This window comes from Lolium rigidum, chromosome 6, assembly GCF_022539505.1.
Source record: "Lolium rigidum isolate FL_2022 chromosome 6, APGP_CSIRO_Lrig_0.1, whole genome shotgun sequence".
NCBI lineage: Eukaryota > Viridiplantae > Streptophyta > Magnoliopsida > Poales > Poaceae > Lolium > Lolium rigidum.
The window spans coordinates 306110155-306123063 of NC_061513.1; the positions used below are offsets into that span (position 1 = coordinate 306110155).

The window sequence follows — 12909 nt, forward strand, 5'->3', positions numbered from 1 at the left end:
ACCAAGCTTCGTTTATGAAGCGAAATGAATCAGGTGGTGAAGTGTTGAGTTGTTTTCCAACCTAGCTTGATTTGGGGGCAAATTAAATCCCGTGAGCGTGGAGAGAGATACAGAAATGAATATACCCTGTGTCACAGTCCCAAAAATAGAGGGACTGATTCACAAAAAAGGATGGACCCTTTGTCAGATCTGCACTTACATTCGATCAAATCCGTTCACATATATTGAACGGTCCAGATTGATGGGGTAACTTGTAGCATGCAATTACTTTGTAGCACTAGATATGTTCTCATGCACTATACACACACGTGTACACTGTAGCGATACATCACCCTGCTGGCCACGTCGCCATGCCGGTTCACGTCTTCACGATCTCGACCTGCTAATCAGTAATCACTCTGCAGCCTTGGCGGCGTTCTTGGCGTGTATCATCCTGACGTAGCCCACCACCCGGTCGACGTCCGGGAGCACGGCCCTGGCGACCTCGAGCTCGCCGAACCGCTCCAGCCACGCCGCCAGCAGCGGCGTCTTTCCGCCGTCAAACAGCCTCAGGCCGGAGACCTTCTCCATCGCGTGCACGTACGGCGCCACGCCGCCGAGCACGACGTCGACGTACCCGACTCCACCAGCGCCGCCGAAGAAGTAGCCCTTGCGACCCCCGTCGGTGCACTCACTCAGCCCCCGCTCCAGACCCGGCACCGCCGCCGCCACCTTCCCCATCCATGCCGCCCTCTCCTCCTCTGTCCTCGACCTGAACGCCTTGTCCCACGGCGCGCCGATCTCGTCGTCCACGTAGGCCGCCCAGAACCGGGCGACGGCGCGCTCGTGGGGGTCGGCGGGGAGGAGTGTGCACGTGGAACCGGAGCCGGAGAAGAAGGGGGTCTCGTCGATGTACTGGAGGATGATCTGGGACTCGCAGATGGGGCGGCCGTTGTGGATGAGCACGGGCACGGCTTTGTGGACGGGGTTGCAGCGGAGGAGGAGGTCGCTCTTGTTGCGCAGGTCCTCCTCGACGTAGGTGTAGTGGACGCCCTTGAGGTAGAGGGCTAGCCGCACCCGGAGCGCGAACCCGCTCCCCCAGTGGCCCAGCAGCTTCACCTCCTCTCCTCCTCCTCCTCCGGCCATCTCCTGTGCTCTCCGACCAGCTACGTGCTCGTACCGTACGTGGCCTGCGGTTGGGCTGGGATCGACTATTATATGTGGGTCAGCAGCCCAGGAAGAAGATTCATTGCCAAGCAAACGATGTCAAGTTGTCAACTACAAGCATCGAGCCAGCTGTCTATGCTCAGCTCATCATATGACATTTTGTGTTATCCCGATTATACAATGTATGCATGTACTGTATATGTTTGGATTGGATAACAAGGCAAGCTTGGAGTCAAACTGGCTCATGTGATTTTGAAGGGAAAAACTGGGACACATGGTGCTAGATTAAAAGGTTTAGCATATTGGTGCCATCATAAGATTTTTAAAAGGTTTAAGGAGTTCGGTTTTCGAGAATTACAAGGTTAGGAGTTACTGCAAGCAAAATCACCTTGGATTGCTGGAACGTTCGCGGTCTTGGTATGCGTCAAAAGCGAGATGATGTCAGGGCGGCGATCGAGCTCGCCACTCCTTCTATCTTGCTTCTTCAAGAAACTAAGCTCAACGACATCTCCTCTTTCCTCGCCTCCTCCTTCCTCCTGCCAAAAATCCGTTCTTTTGTTTTCAAACCTTCTGACGGTGCCTCCGGAGGTATCACTACTGCCTAGGATGACAGCCACCTGCAACTTACCCACCACTCTATTGACGACTTCTCGATCACCACCACTTTCTCCTGCCGGTCTGACAGCCTCTCCTTCACTATTATAAACGTCTATGGGCCCTGTCTCCACGGTCAAAAGCAGGATTTCCTAGACTCTCTGGCCCTCATCTACTCCTCGGTCTCTAGGCCGGCAGCCATCATGGGCGATTTTAACCTTGTCCGGACCCCCCGCGATAAGTCGAATGGCAACTTCAACTCTTCCGAAGCCGCCTTATTCAATGACTTTATCAACAACCTTGGCCTTCTGGAAATCCCGCTCCTCGACCGCCAGTTCACCTGGTCAAACCAGCAAAACCCTCCTATCTTGGCACGCCTGGACAGAGTCCTGGTCAACCCAGACTGGAGCCTTGCGCTGCCGGACTCCACTCTCACCTCTTCAGATCGACCCACCTTCGACCACATCCCCCTCCACCTTACTGCTTTGTCTAGAGCCCCCCGCAGTGTTATCTTCCATATGGAAAACTCCTGGCTTACTCATCACTCCTTTCCTCCCATTGTTCATGCTAACTGGAACAGCGTTGGCCCTAGGCATTTACACCTCTCTGCCGTTGGCGGCCTCTGCCTTAGGCTGAAAAGAGTTCACTCGGCTCCTAGGGCTTGGGGTAAAGATCGTAAGCTACCGCCCATTTATCTCCTCTGCCTTAGGATGATTTTGATATATTATACGTTTTTTTTCTACGTCGTATGCAAAAGTTATTGCGGTTTTACCATTTTTCAAAACTTTTTTGCAAAAAAAGTGAAGATTCAAATTTGTTAATTTTCCCTAATACTAGGTTGCATAACATACAAGAATCTGAAAACATTTTATTTTTTTGAATTTTCTATCATTTTATTGTCTATTTTAAAGTGCTAAAAAAGGCGATCCACGAGGGAGGGGGGTGGAGGTGCGTGGGGAGCCAAAAACCAGAAAAAACCTTTAATCCCGGTTGGGGACACCAACCGGGACTAAAGGGCCTTTAGTCCCGGTTGGTGTCCCCAACCGGGATTAAAGGTTCCTTCCCTGGCCGCAGCCCACCGTAGCCCTTTAATCCCGGTTGCCCGAACATTAGTCTCGGTTCACCAGCAGAATCGGGACTAAAGACCCATTAGTCCCGGGTCAAAGTATTTGGGGACTAATGGGTTGGGATGGAAGGCCTTTTTTCTACTAGTGCATGTGGGACAACCTGAAAACGGGAATGTGACTTACACTCTATGACGGAGGGAGTACAAGGCAAACATGGCAGCTAATACTTTAATTAGCTACCAAAGTGGAGGATCTAGCTTCGATTTTTTAAAGGAAGAGCTTCCTAGGTTTTTTGGGACTAATGCACCCTTTAGTACCGGTTCGTAAGGGAACCGGTACTAAAGGCTTAGGCGGAAGCCCATTTTTCTACTAGTGATACCTTCTAGGTGCAAAAATCACGATGCAAATTCAACGAGCCTAAAATCGACCTAGCTATAGATTATTTCTCGTTTGATCCAGAACTAACAAAACCGACATCACCAAGTTTCCACTTTGCGAAAAGAAAACTATTTTTCGCAAAAAAAAAAGGAAAAATAATAAAAGAAAACTCACTAGTAGAAAAAAGGGTCTTTCGTTCGGTGCTGCAAGAAGCATTAGTCCCAGTAGCTATTTGAGCAATAGTTCCGGTTCCAACAATTACAACACGCGGCAAGCTGTAGTCCCAGTTCGATCGGGACCTTTAGTCCCGGTTGGTGATACCAACTAGGAATAAAGGAGATGCGGCAGGTGCGATCACTTTTAGTCATAGGTTCATCTCTATATATACCCCAGCCCTACCCAAGGTTATGAGCCACACTTAGTTTTTCCCCTTCCAAACACTAGAGTTGTATGTTGGTTGGCTTTCTCTTCTTATGCACAACATGTGTTTGATGAAATGGCTCAAAACATGTTTCACTTGAGTTCACACAATACAAATATGATATGAAGTGCCAGAACCACACTTAAGTTTTCTCCTTTTTTCTCTCTCGATCGAGGCTAATAACTTTATTTTTTTTGAAACGAGGCAAAAGATTTGCCATTTTCATTAACAGAGAAGAAGTTTAGAGTTCCATAACAAATTCCTAGGACAAGCCCTAGGACTTTAACAAAAGCCTACTCTCCCGGTATTATATTGCACAAATCCTTAGCGCCGGCCAAGCACCAAGCCCGAGCCTCATCTTTGATCTTGGCAATGATGACATTTGTGGCGGAATGGTGGTGTCGAAAGACTCTCGCGTTGTGTTCCTTCCAAACTTCCCAAGAGATTAGCATGAGGCTAATAACTTTATTGTTTCATCGGTCATTGATAAAATGCATGTGTCAATATACATCGCTTCACTATTGTGTAATGGTAGTAACGTGCAGTTACGTGGCCACATATGGATCAAACTCGTGCGGACCAATATCCTTCTGGTTGGGGGGAGTGTCATCCATAATGAAACTAAAATGCATGTGTAAACAAAAGAGAAGAGGGATGATCTATCTTGCTGGTAGAGATAACGTCCTTCATGGGAGCCGCTCTTGAGAGTCTGGTTGGCGAGGTAGTTAGAGTACCCACTATCATTTGTTGACAACAACAAACACCTCTCAAAACTTTACTTTTATGCTCTCTATATGATTTCAAAACTTGAAAAGCTCTAGCACATGATTTAATCCCTGCTTCCCTCTGCGAAGGGGCTTTCTTTTACTTTTATGTTGAGTCAGTTTACCTACTTCCTTCCATCTTAGAAGCAAACACTTGTGTCAACTGTGCATTGATTCTTACATACTTGCTTATTTGCATTCATCATATTACTTTGTGTTGACAATTATCCATAAGATATGCATGTTGAAAGTTGAAAGCAACTGCTGAAACTTATATCTTCCTTTGTGTTGCTTCGATGCCTTTACTTTGAATTTATTGCTTTATGAGTTAACTCTTATGCAAGACTTTTGATGCTTGTCTTGAAAGTACTATTCATGAAAAGTTTTGCTATATGTTATCTATTTGTTAGCAACTATAGATCATTGCCTTGAGTCACTTAATTCATCTCATGTGCTTTGCAATAGTATGATTAAGATTATGTTGGTAGCATGTCACTTCAAAAATTATTCTTTTTTATTGTTTACCTACTCGAGGACGAGTAGGAACTAAGCTTGGGGATGCTGATACGTCTCCAACGTATCCATAATTTCTGATGTTCCATGCTTGTTTTATGACAATACCTACATGTTTTGCTCACACTTTATAATGTTTTTATGTGTTTTCCGGAACTAACCTATTAACAAGATGCCACAGTGCCAGTTCCTATTTTCTGCTGTTTTTGGTTCCAGAAAGGCTGTTCGGGCAATATTCTCGGAAATCGACGAAACGAAGACCCAGCATCCTATTTTTCCCGGAACCTTCCAGAAAGTCAAAGGGGGACCAGAGGAGGGCCACAGGGGGCCCACACATGTGGCTGGCGCGGCCCAGGGGGGCGCCGCCCTGTTGTGTGGCGGCTCCGTACCCCCTCCGATTCCGTCTCTTCGCCTATAAAATCCCTTTCGACCTAAAAACGCGATACCAATTGACGAAACTCCAGAAAGACTCCAGGGGCGCCGCCGCCATCGCGAAACTCCAATTCGGGGGACAGAAGTCTCTGTTCCGGCACCCTGCGGGACGGGGAAGTGCCCCGGAAGCCATCTCCATCGACGCCACCGCCTCCATCATGCTCGTGAGTAGTTCCCCCATGGACTACGGGTTCTAGGCTGTAGCTAGTTGGTATTCTCTCCCCCATGTACTTCAATACAATGATCTCATGAGCTGCCTTACATGATTGAGATTCATCCGATGTAATCGGTGTTGTGTTTGTTGGGATCCGATGGATTGTTACATTATGATTAGTCTATCTATAAAGTTTGTGAAGTTATTGTTGCTGCAATCTTGTTGTGTTTAATGCTTGTCACTAGGGCCCGAGTGGCATGATCTTAGATTTAAGCTCTATACTTATTGCTTAGATTGTATCTACAAGTTGTTTGCACATGTCTATGTCCGGAACCCGAGGCCCCAAAGTGACAGAAATTGGGATAACCGAAGGGGAAGGCGTAGGTATGAGGATCACATGTTTTCACGGAGTGTTAATGCTTTGCTCCGGTGCTCTATTAAAAGGAGTACCTTAATTACCAGTAGTTTCCCTTGAGGCCCGGCTGCCTACCGGCTGGTTGGACAAAAGATGTTGTACAAGTTTCTCATTGCGAGCACGTATGATTATATATGTAAAACATGCCTACATGATTAATAATCTTGATATTCTGTCTTAATGCTATTTCAATCCTATCAATTGCCCAACTGTAATTTGTTCATCCAACACTTGTTATTGGAGAGTTACCACTAGTGTAGATAGCTGGGAACCCCGGTCCATCCCTCATCATCATATACTCGTTCTACATGTCATTGGAAGTAGTATCAACTATTTTACGGTGCCATTGCTCTCATATTACCGCTCATCGCTACCGTGTTACTTGCTACTAATGCTCTCATATTACTCGCTTGCTTTCACATCACCCCTGTTACTAGTGCTTTTCCAGTGCGGCTGAATTGACAACTCAGTTGTTAAGGCTTATAAGTATTCTTTACCTCCCCTTGTGTCGAATCAATAAATTTGGGTTTTACTTCCCTCGAAGACTGTTGCGATCCCCTATACTTGTGGGTTATCATCAATCTTTTACTTTTATGATTGAGTCACCATCCTTTCTTTGAGCACCTTCTTGAGAGCATAACTGTCATTCTTAGTATAATATGCTTGTCCCAAAATATGATCAGTTGTGGTATAACTTTGATGCTTTTACCTTTGATAATCTTTACTTCTAGTCTTTCCATGAAATTCAGAGGTGTCTGGGCATTTATGTTTTGCTGTACAAATACAGGCAAGCGAGATACCACTCTATCATATCTTTTTATCAACATTGCAATCCTGCTTATGGAAGTGTTTCATGATGCTTGTTATTAGTTTGTTGGAATCTCTTTCATGATTGACACAGCTATTAGATGACTTTATTTGCATGTATCTTATTATAAATTGCTTAAGTACTTGCCCATATCATGAGAATATTTACATCATATGAACAAATGTGTTCGCGAAAGTTCTTTTATCGCACTCAGTTGTTAACTGAATTGCTTGAGGACAAACAATAAGCTAAGCTTGGGGGGAGTTGATACGTCCAAAACGTATCTACTTTCCCGAACACTTTTGCTATTGTTTTGCCTCTAATTTGTGTATTTTGGATACAACTAACACGGACTAACGCCGTTTTCGACGAGATTGCACTCGGTGTCTTGTTTTTGTGCAGAAATTCAACTTTCAGGAAAATCTCCGGAAATAATCGCAATGGGCCTATTTTCACAGAGAAGTTACGAGGCCAAAAGGGCGAGCCAGGGGGGCCCATGGCCCCCACACCATAGGCCGACGCGGCCTGGAGGGGGGGCGCCGCCCTATGGTGAGGGCGCCTCGGCCGCCCCCCGACGCTCTCCTTTCGGCTACATAACCCTTTCGACCTAAAAACACCAGGGGGTTCGACCATATTTCCGCCGCCATCGTGAAACTCCATCTCGGGACCAGAAACTCCGTTCTGGCACTCCGCCGGGACGGAGAATTGGAGGGGATCATCGCCGCCATCACCACCGACGTCTCTCCATCGACCAGCCATGTTTCCCCCATCCATGTGTGAGTAATTCCCCCGCTGTAGGCTGAAGGGGATGATAGGGATTGGATGAGATTGATCATGTAATAGTCATAAGATCGTTAGGGCATAGTGCCTAGTATCCGTAGTTGGTACTTCTATGATATTGTTGCAACTTGTTATGCTTAATGCTTGTCACTAGGGCCCGAGTGCCATGATTTCAGATCTGAACATGTTATTGATTCATGATGATATTCATTGTTTTATGATCTTACCTGCAAGTTGTATAAACATATTGCTGTCCAGGAACCCGAGGCCCCAAAGTGACGAGAAATTGGGACAACCGGAGGGAAGGCGGTGATGTGAGGATCACATGTGTTCACGGAGTGTTAATGCTTTGCTCCGGTACTCTATTAAAAGGAGTACCTTAATTTCCAGTAGTTTCCCTAGAGGCCCGGCTGCCACCGGCTGGTAGGACAAAAGATGTTGTGCAAGTTTCTCATTGTGAGCACGTACTACTATATACGGAACACATGCCTATGGATTGTTTAGTACTTGGATACTGCTTTATTATTATCTGCAAATGCCCTGCCTTAATTGTTACATGAATTCTCTCATCCATGCAACGTCCGTTCATCCATCCCTGTGCCTACAGTTTTTTAATCCCGCTGTTTACTAAAATCATTACTGTTGTCTTTGTTACATTGCTGCTGTTATTTCACTACTCCTACTGCTATAAAACTGTTGCTACTGATAAAATCTTGCGAGCAAGTCTGTTTCCAGGTGCAACTGAATTGACAACTCCGCTGTTAAGACTTACAAATATTCTTTGGCTCCCCTTATGTCGAATCAATAAATTGGGTTTTACTTCCCTCGAAGACTGTTGCGATCCCCTATACTTGTGGGTCATTGATGCGCGTAGATGTACACGTCCGTTGGGAACCCCAAGAGGAAGGTATGATGCGCACAGTGGCAAGTTTTCCCTCAGTATGAAACCAAGGTTTAATCGAACCAGTAGGAGCCAAGAAGCACGTTGAAGGTTGATGGTCGCGAAATGTGATGCGGCGCAACACCAGGGATTCGGCGCCAACTAGGAACCTGCACAACACAACCAAAGTACTTTGCCCCAACGAAACAGTGAGGTTGTCAATCTCACCGGCTTGCTGTAACAAAGGATTAAACGTATCGAGTGGAAGATGTTTGCAAAGAAAACGAGTAAAACAAGTAGATTGTATGCTATGGAAAGAATAGGACCGGGGTCCACAGGTTCACTAGAGGTGTCTCTCCCATAAGATAAAAGCATGTTGGGTGAACAAATTACAGTCGGGCAATTGACAAATAGAGAAAGGCATAATAATGCATATACATGACATGATAAATATAGTGAGATTTAATCCGGGCATTACGACAAAGAACATAGACCGCCATCCAACTGCATCTATGCCTAAAAAGTCCACCTTCAGGTTATCGTCCGAACCCCCCCGAGTATTAAGTTGCAAAGCAACGAGACAATTGCATTAAGTATTGTGCGTAATGTAATCAATAACTACATCCTTAGACATAGCATCAATGTTTTATCCCTAGTGGCAACGGCACATCACAACCTTAGAACTTTCACGTCACTTGTCCCGGGTATCAATGAAGGCATGAACCCACTATCGAGCATAATTACTCCCTCTTGGAGTTAAGAGTAAAAACTTGGCCGAGCCTCTACTAATAACGGAGAGCATGCAAGATCATAAACAACACATGAACAATAGATTGATAATCACCATAATCATAGTACTCTCTATCCATCGGATCCCGACAAACACAACATATAGAATTACATATAGATGATCTTGATCATGTTAGGCAGCTCACAAGATCTAACAATGAAGCACAACAAGGAGAAGACGACCATCTAGCTACCGCTATGGACCCATGGTCCAGGGGTGAACTACTCACTCATCACTCCGGAGGCGATCATGGCGATGAAGAGTCCTCCGGGAGATGAATCCCCTCTCCCGGCAGGGTGCGGAGGCGATCTCCAGAATCCCCCGAGATGGGATTCGCGGCGGCGGCGTCTCGTAAGGTTTTCCGTATCGTGGCTCTCGGTACTGGGGGTTTCGCGACGGAGGCTTTAAGTAGGCGGAAGGTCAACGCGGGGGGCCACACGAGGGGCCCGGGGGCGGGGCCGCGCGGCCAAGACCTAGGCCGCGCCGGCCACCCCCTGGCTGCCTCGTGGCCCCACTTCGTTAGGTCTTCGGTCTTCCGGAAGCTTCGTGCAAAAATAGGACCACGGGCGAAAGTTTCGTCCAATTCCGAGAATATTTCTTTACTAGGATTTACGAAACCAAAAACAGCATGAAAACGAAGTCGGCTCTTCGGCATCTTGTTAATAGGTTAGTTCCGGAAAATGCATAAATATGACATATAATGTGCATAAAACATGTAGGTATCATCAATAAAGTAGCATGGAACATAAGAAATTATCGATACGTTGGAGACGTATCAGCATCCCCAAGCTTAGTTCTGCTCGTCCCGAGCGAGGTAAAACGATAACAAAGATAATTTACGAAGTGACATGCCATCATAATCTTGATCATACTATTTGTAAACATATGTAATGAATGCAGCGATCAAAGCAAAGGTAATGACATGAGTAAACAACTGAATCATAAAGCAAAGACTTTTCATGAATAGTACTTCAAGACAAGCATCAATAAGTCTTGCATAAGAGTTAACTCGTAAAGCAATAAATCAAAGTAAAGGTGTTGAAGCAACACATAAGAAGATTAAGTTTCAGCGGTTGCTTTCAACTTGTAACATGTATATCTCATGGATATTGTCAACATAAAGTAATATAACAAGTGCAATATGCAAGTATGTAGGAATCAATGCACAGTTCACACAAGTGTTTGCTTCTTAAGGTGGAAGGAGATAGGTAAACCGACTCAACAATAAAAGTAAAAGAATGGTCCTTCGCGAGAGGAAAGCATCGATTGCTGTATTTGTGCTAGAGCTTTTATTTTGAAAACATGAAACAATTTTGTCAACGGTAGTAATAAAGCGTATGAGTTATGAAAATTATATCTTACAAGTTGCAAGCCTCACGCATAGTATACTAATAGTGCCCGCACCTCGTCCTACTTAACTTGGACTACCGGATCTTTGCATGCCATGTTTCAACCAAGTGTCACAAAGGGGTACCTCCATGCCGCTTTGTACAAAGGTCCAAGGAGAATGCTCGCATTTCGGATTTCTCGCTTTTGATTATTCTCAACTTAGACATCCATACCGGGACAACATGGACAACAGATAATGGACTCCTCTTTAATGCATAAGCATGTAGCAAAGTTATTATTCTCATATGAGATTGAGGATATATGTCCAAAACTGAAACTTCCACCATGATTCATGGCTTTAGTTAGCGGCCCAATGTTCTTCTCTAACAATTTTGCATGCTCCAACCACTAAAATGATAGACCTTCAGACAAGACGGACATGCATAGCAACTCACATGATATTCAACAATAGTTGATGGCGTTCCCCGAAACATGGTTATCGCACAACAAGCAACTTAATAAAATATAAAGTGCATAAGTACATATTCAATACTACGATAGTTTTTAAGGCTATTTTGTCCCATGAGCTATATATTGCAAAGGTGAATGATGGAATTTTAAAGGTAGCACTCAAGCAATTTACTTTGGAATGGCGGGTAAATACCATGTAGTAGGTAGGTATGGTGGACACAAATGGCATAGTGGTTGGCTCAAGGATTTTGGATGCATGAGAAGTATTCCCTCTCGATACAAGGTTTAGGCTAGCAAGGTTATTTGAAGCAAACTCAAGGATGAACAAGTGCAGCAAAACTCACATAAAAGACATATTGTAAACATTATAAGACTCTACACTGTCTTCCTTGTTGTTCAAAACTCAATACTAGATATTATCTAGACCTTAGAGAAACCAAATATGCAAATCAAATTTTAGCAAGCTCTATGTATTTCTTCATTAATGGGTGCAAAGCATATGATGCAAGAGCTTAAACATGAGCACAACAATTGCCAAGTATCACATTATCCAAGACATTTTTAGAATTACTACATGTAGCATTTTCCAATTCCAACCATATAACAAATTAACGAAGAAGAAACTTCGCCTTGAACATTATGAGTAAAGCCTAAGGACACATGTGTCCATATGCAACAGCGGAGCGTGTCTCTCTCCCACAAAGTGAATGCTAGGATCCATCTTATTCAAACAAAAACAAAAACGAAAACAAACCGACGCTCCAAGTAAAGAACACCGGATGTGATTTGAATAAAAATATAGTTTCGGGGGAGGAACCCGATGATGTTGTCGATGAAGAAGGGGATGCCTTGGGCATCCCCAAGCTTAGATGCTTGAGTCTTCTTAAAATATGCAGGGATGAACCACGGGGGCATCCCCAAGCTTAGAGCTTTCACTCCTCTTGATCTTAGTATATCATTCTCCTCTCTTGACCCTTGAAAACTTCCTTCACACCAAACTTCAAGCAAACTCATTAGAGGGTTAGTGCATCATTAATAATTCACACATTCAGAGGTGACACAATCATTATTTTCACTTCTGGACATTGCATAATGCTACTGGACATTAATGGATCAAAGAAATAAATCCAAAATAGCAAAAGAGGCAATGCGAAATAAAAGGCAGAATCTGTCAAAAACGAACAGTCCGTAAAGACGAATTTATAAATGGCACCAGACTTGCTCAAATGGAAAAACTCAAAACTAATGAAAGTTGCGTACATATCTGAGGATCACGCTCGTAAATTGGCAGATTTTTTCGAATTTTCTACAGGGAATTATGCCCAGATTCGTGACAGACAGCAATGCTGTTTCTGTGCAGCGATCCCAAATATAACATCAACTTTGACATAGAAACTTTACTTGGCACAAAAACATGATAAGGAGAGGTTGCTACAGTAGTAAACAACTTCCAAGACTCAATAAAACAAAAAATTGCTGTAGGTAAAAACATGGGTTGTCTCCCATAAGCGCTTTTCTTTAACGCCTTTCAGCTAGGCGCAGAAAGTGCAAATCAAGTATTATCGAGAGTAGAAGCATCAACATCATTACCTTGGGAGCTGGGAGTTTTCTCAACAATGCATTGTATCTGGTCTATATAAGTAACTCCTCTCTCATTGCTCCTAGGCTTACTATTCTCATCAAACAAATTTTCGGGAACAAGCCAAGCATAGTTATTTTCCAAAGCTTCATGCATCCCTAGTAGTTTACTAGGTATTGGCGCTTTAATTTCCCTACCATCATTAACATTATTAGTATACTTAATTCTATCCATATCCATCTTTTCAAGTATTTGTTTAAAATTAGGAAAGAAACCCAGCCTCTTATGCTTAATAAAAACTTTTCTAGCTTCTTTAACTATATCCTCAAATTCTCTAACAAGGACTTTTAAAACAAAATTTCTCTTTTCCCCCATCTCCATATCCGAA

General features: G+C 44.2%; 1 protein-coding gene across 1 annotated transcript; it reads right to left on the minus strand.

Annotated features, from left to right (window-relative positions):
* Positions 1-393: 393 nt before the first annotated feature.
* Positions 394-1125, minus strand: LOC124664549 (probable glutathione S-transferase GSTU6). Its single transcript, XM_047202042.1, has one exon. It carries the CDS (start codon positions 1123-1125, stop codon positions 394-396), a length of 732 nt encoding a protein of 243 aa, XP_047057998.1.
* Between the last annotated feature and the right edge of the window lie 11784 nt (positions 1126-12909).

Excerpts from the sequence above, each read along its gene's own strand:
- LOC124664549 (XM_047202042.1), bottom strand. The coding sequence starts at position 1,125 with ATGGCCGGAGGAGGAGGAGGAGAGGAGGTGAAGCTGCTGGGCCACTGG.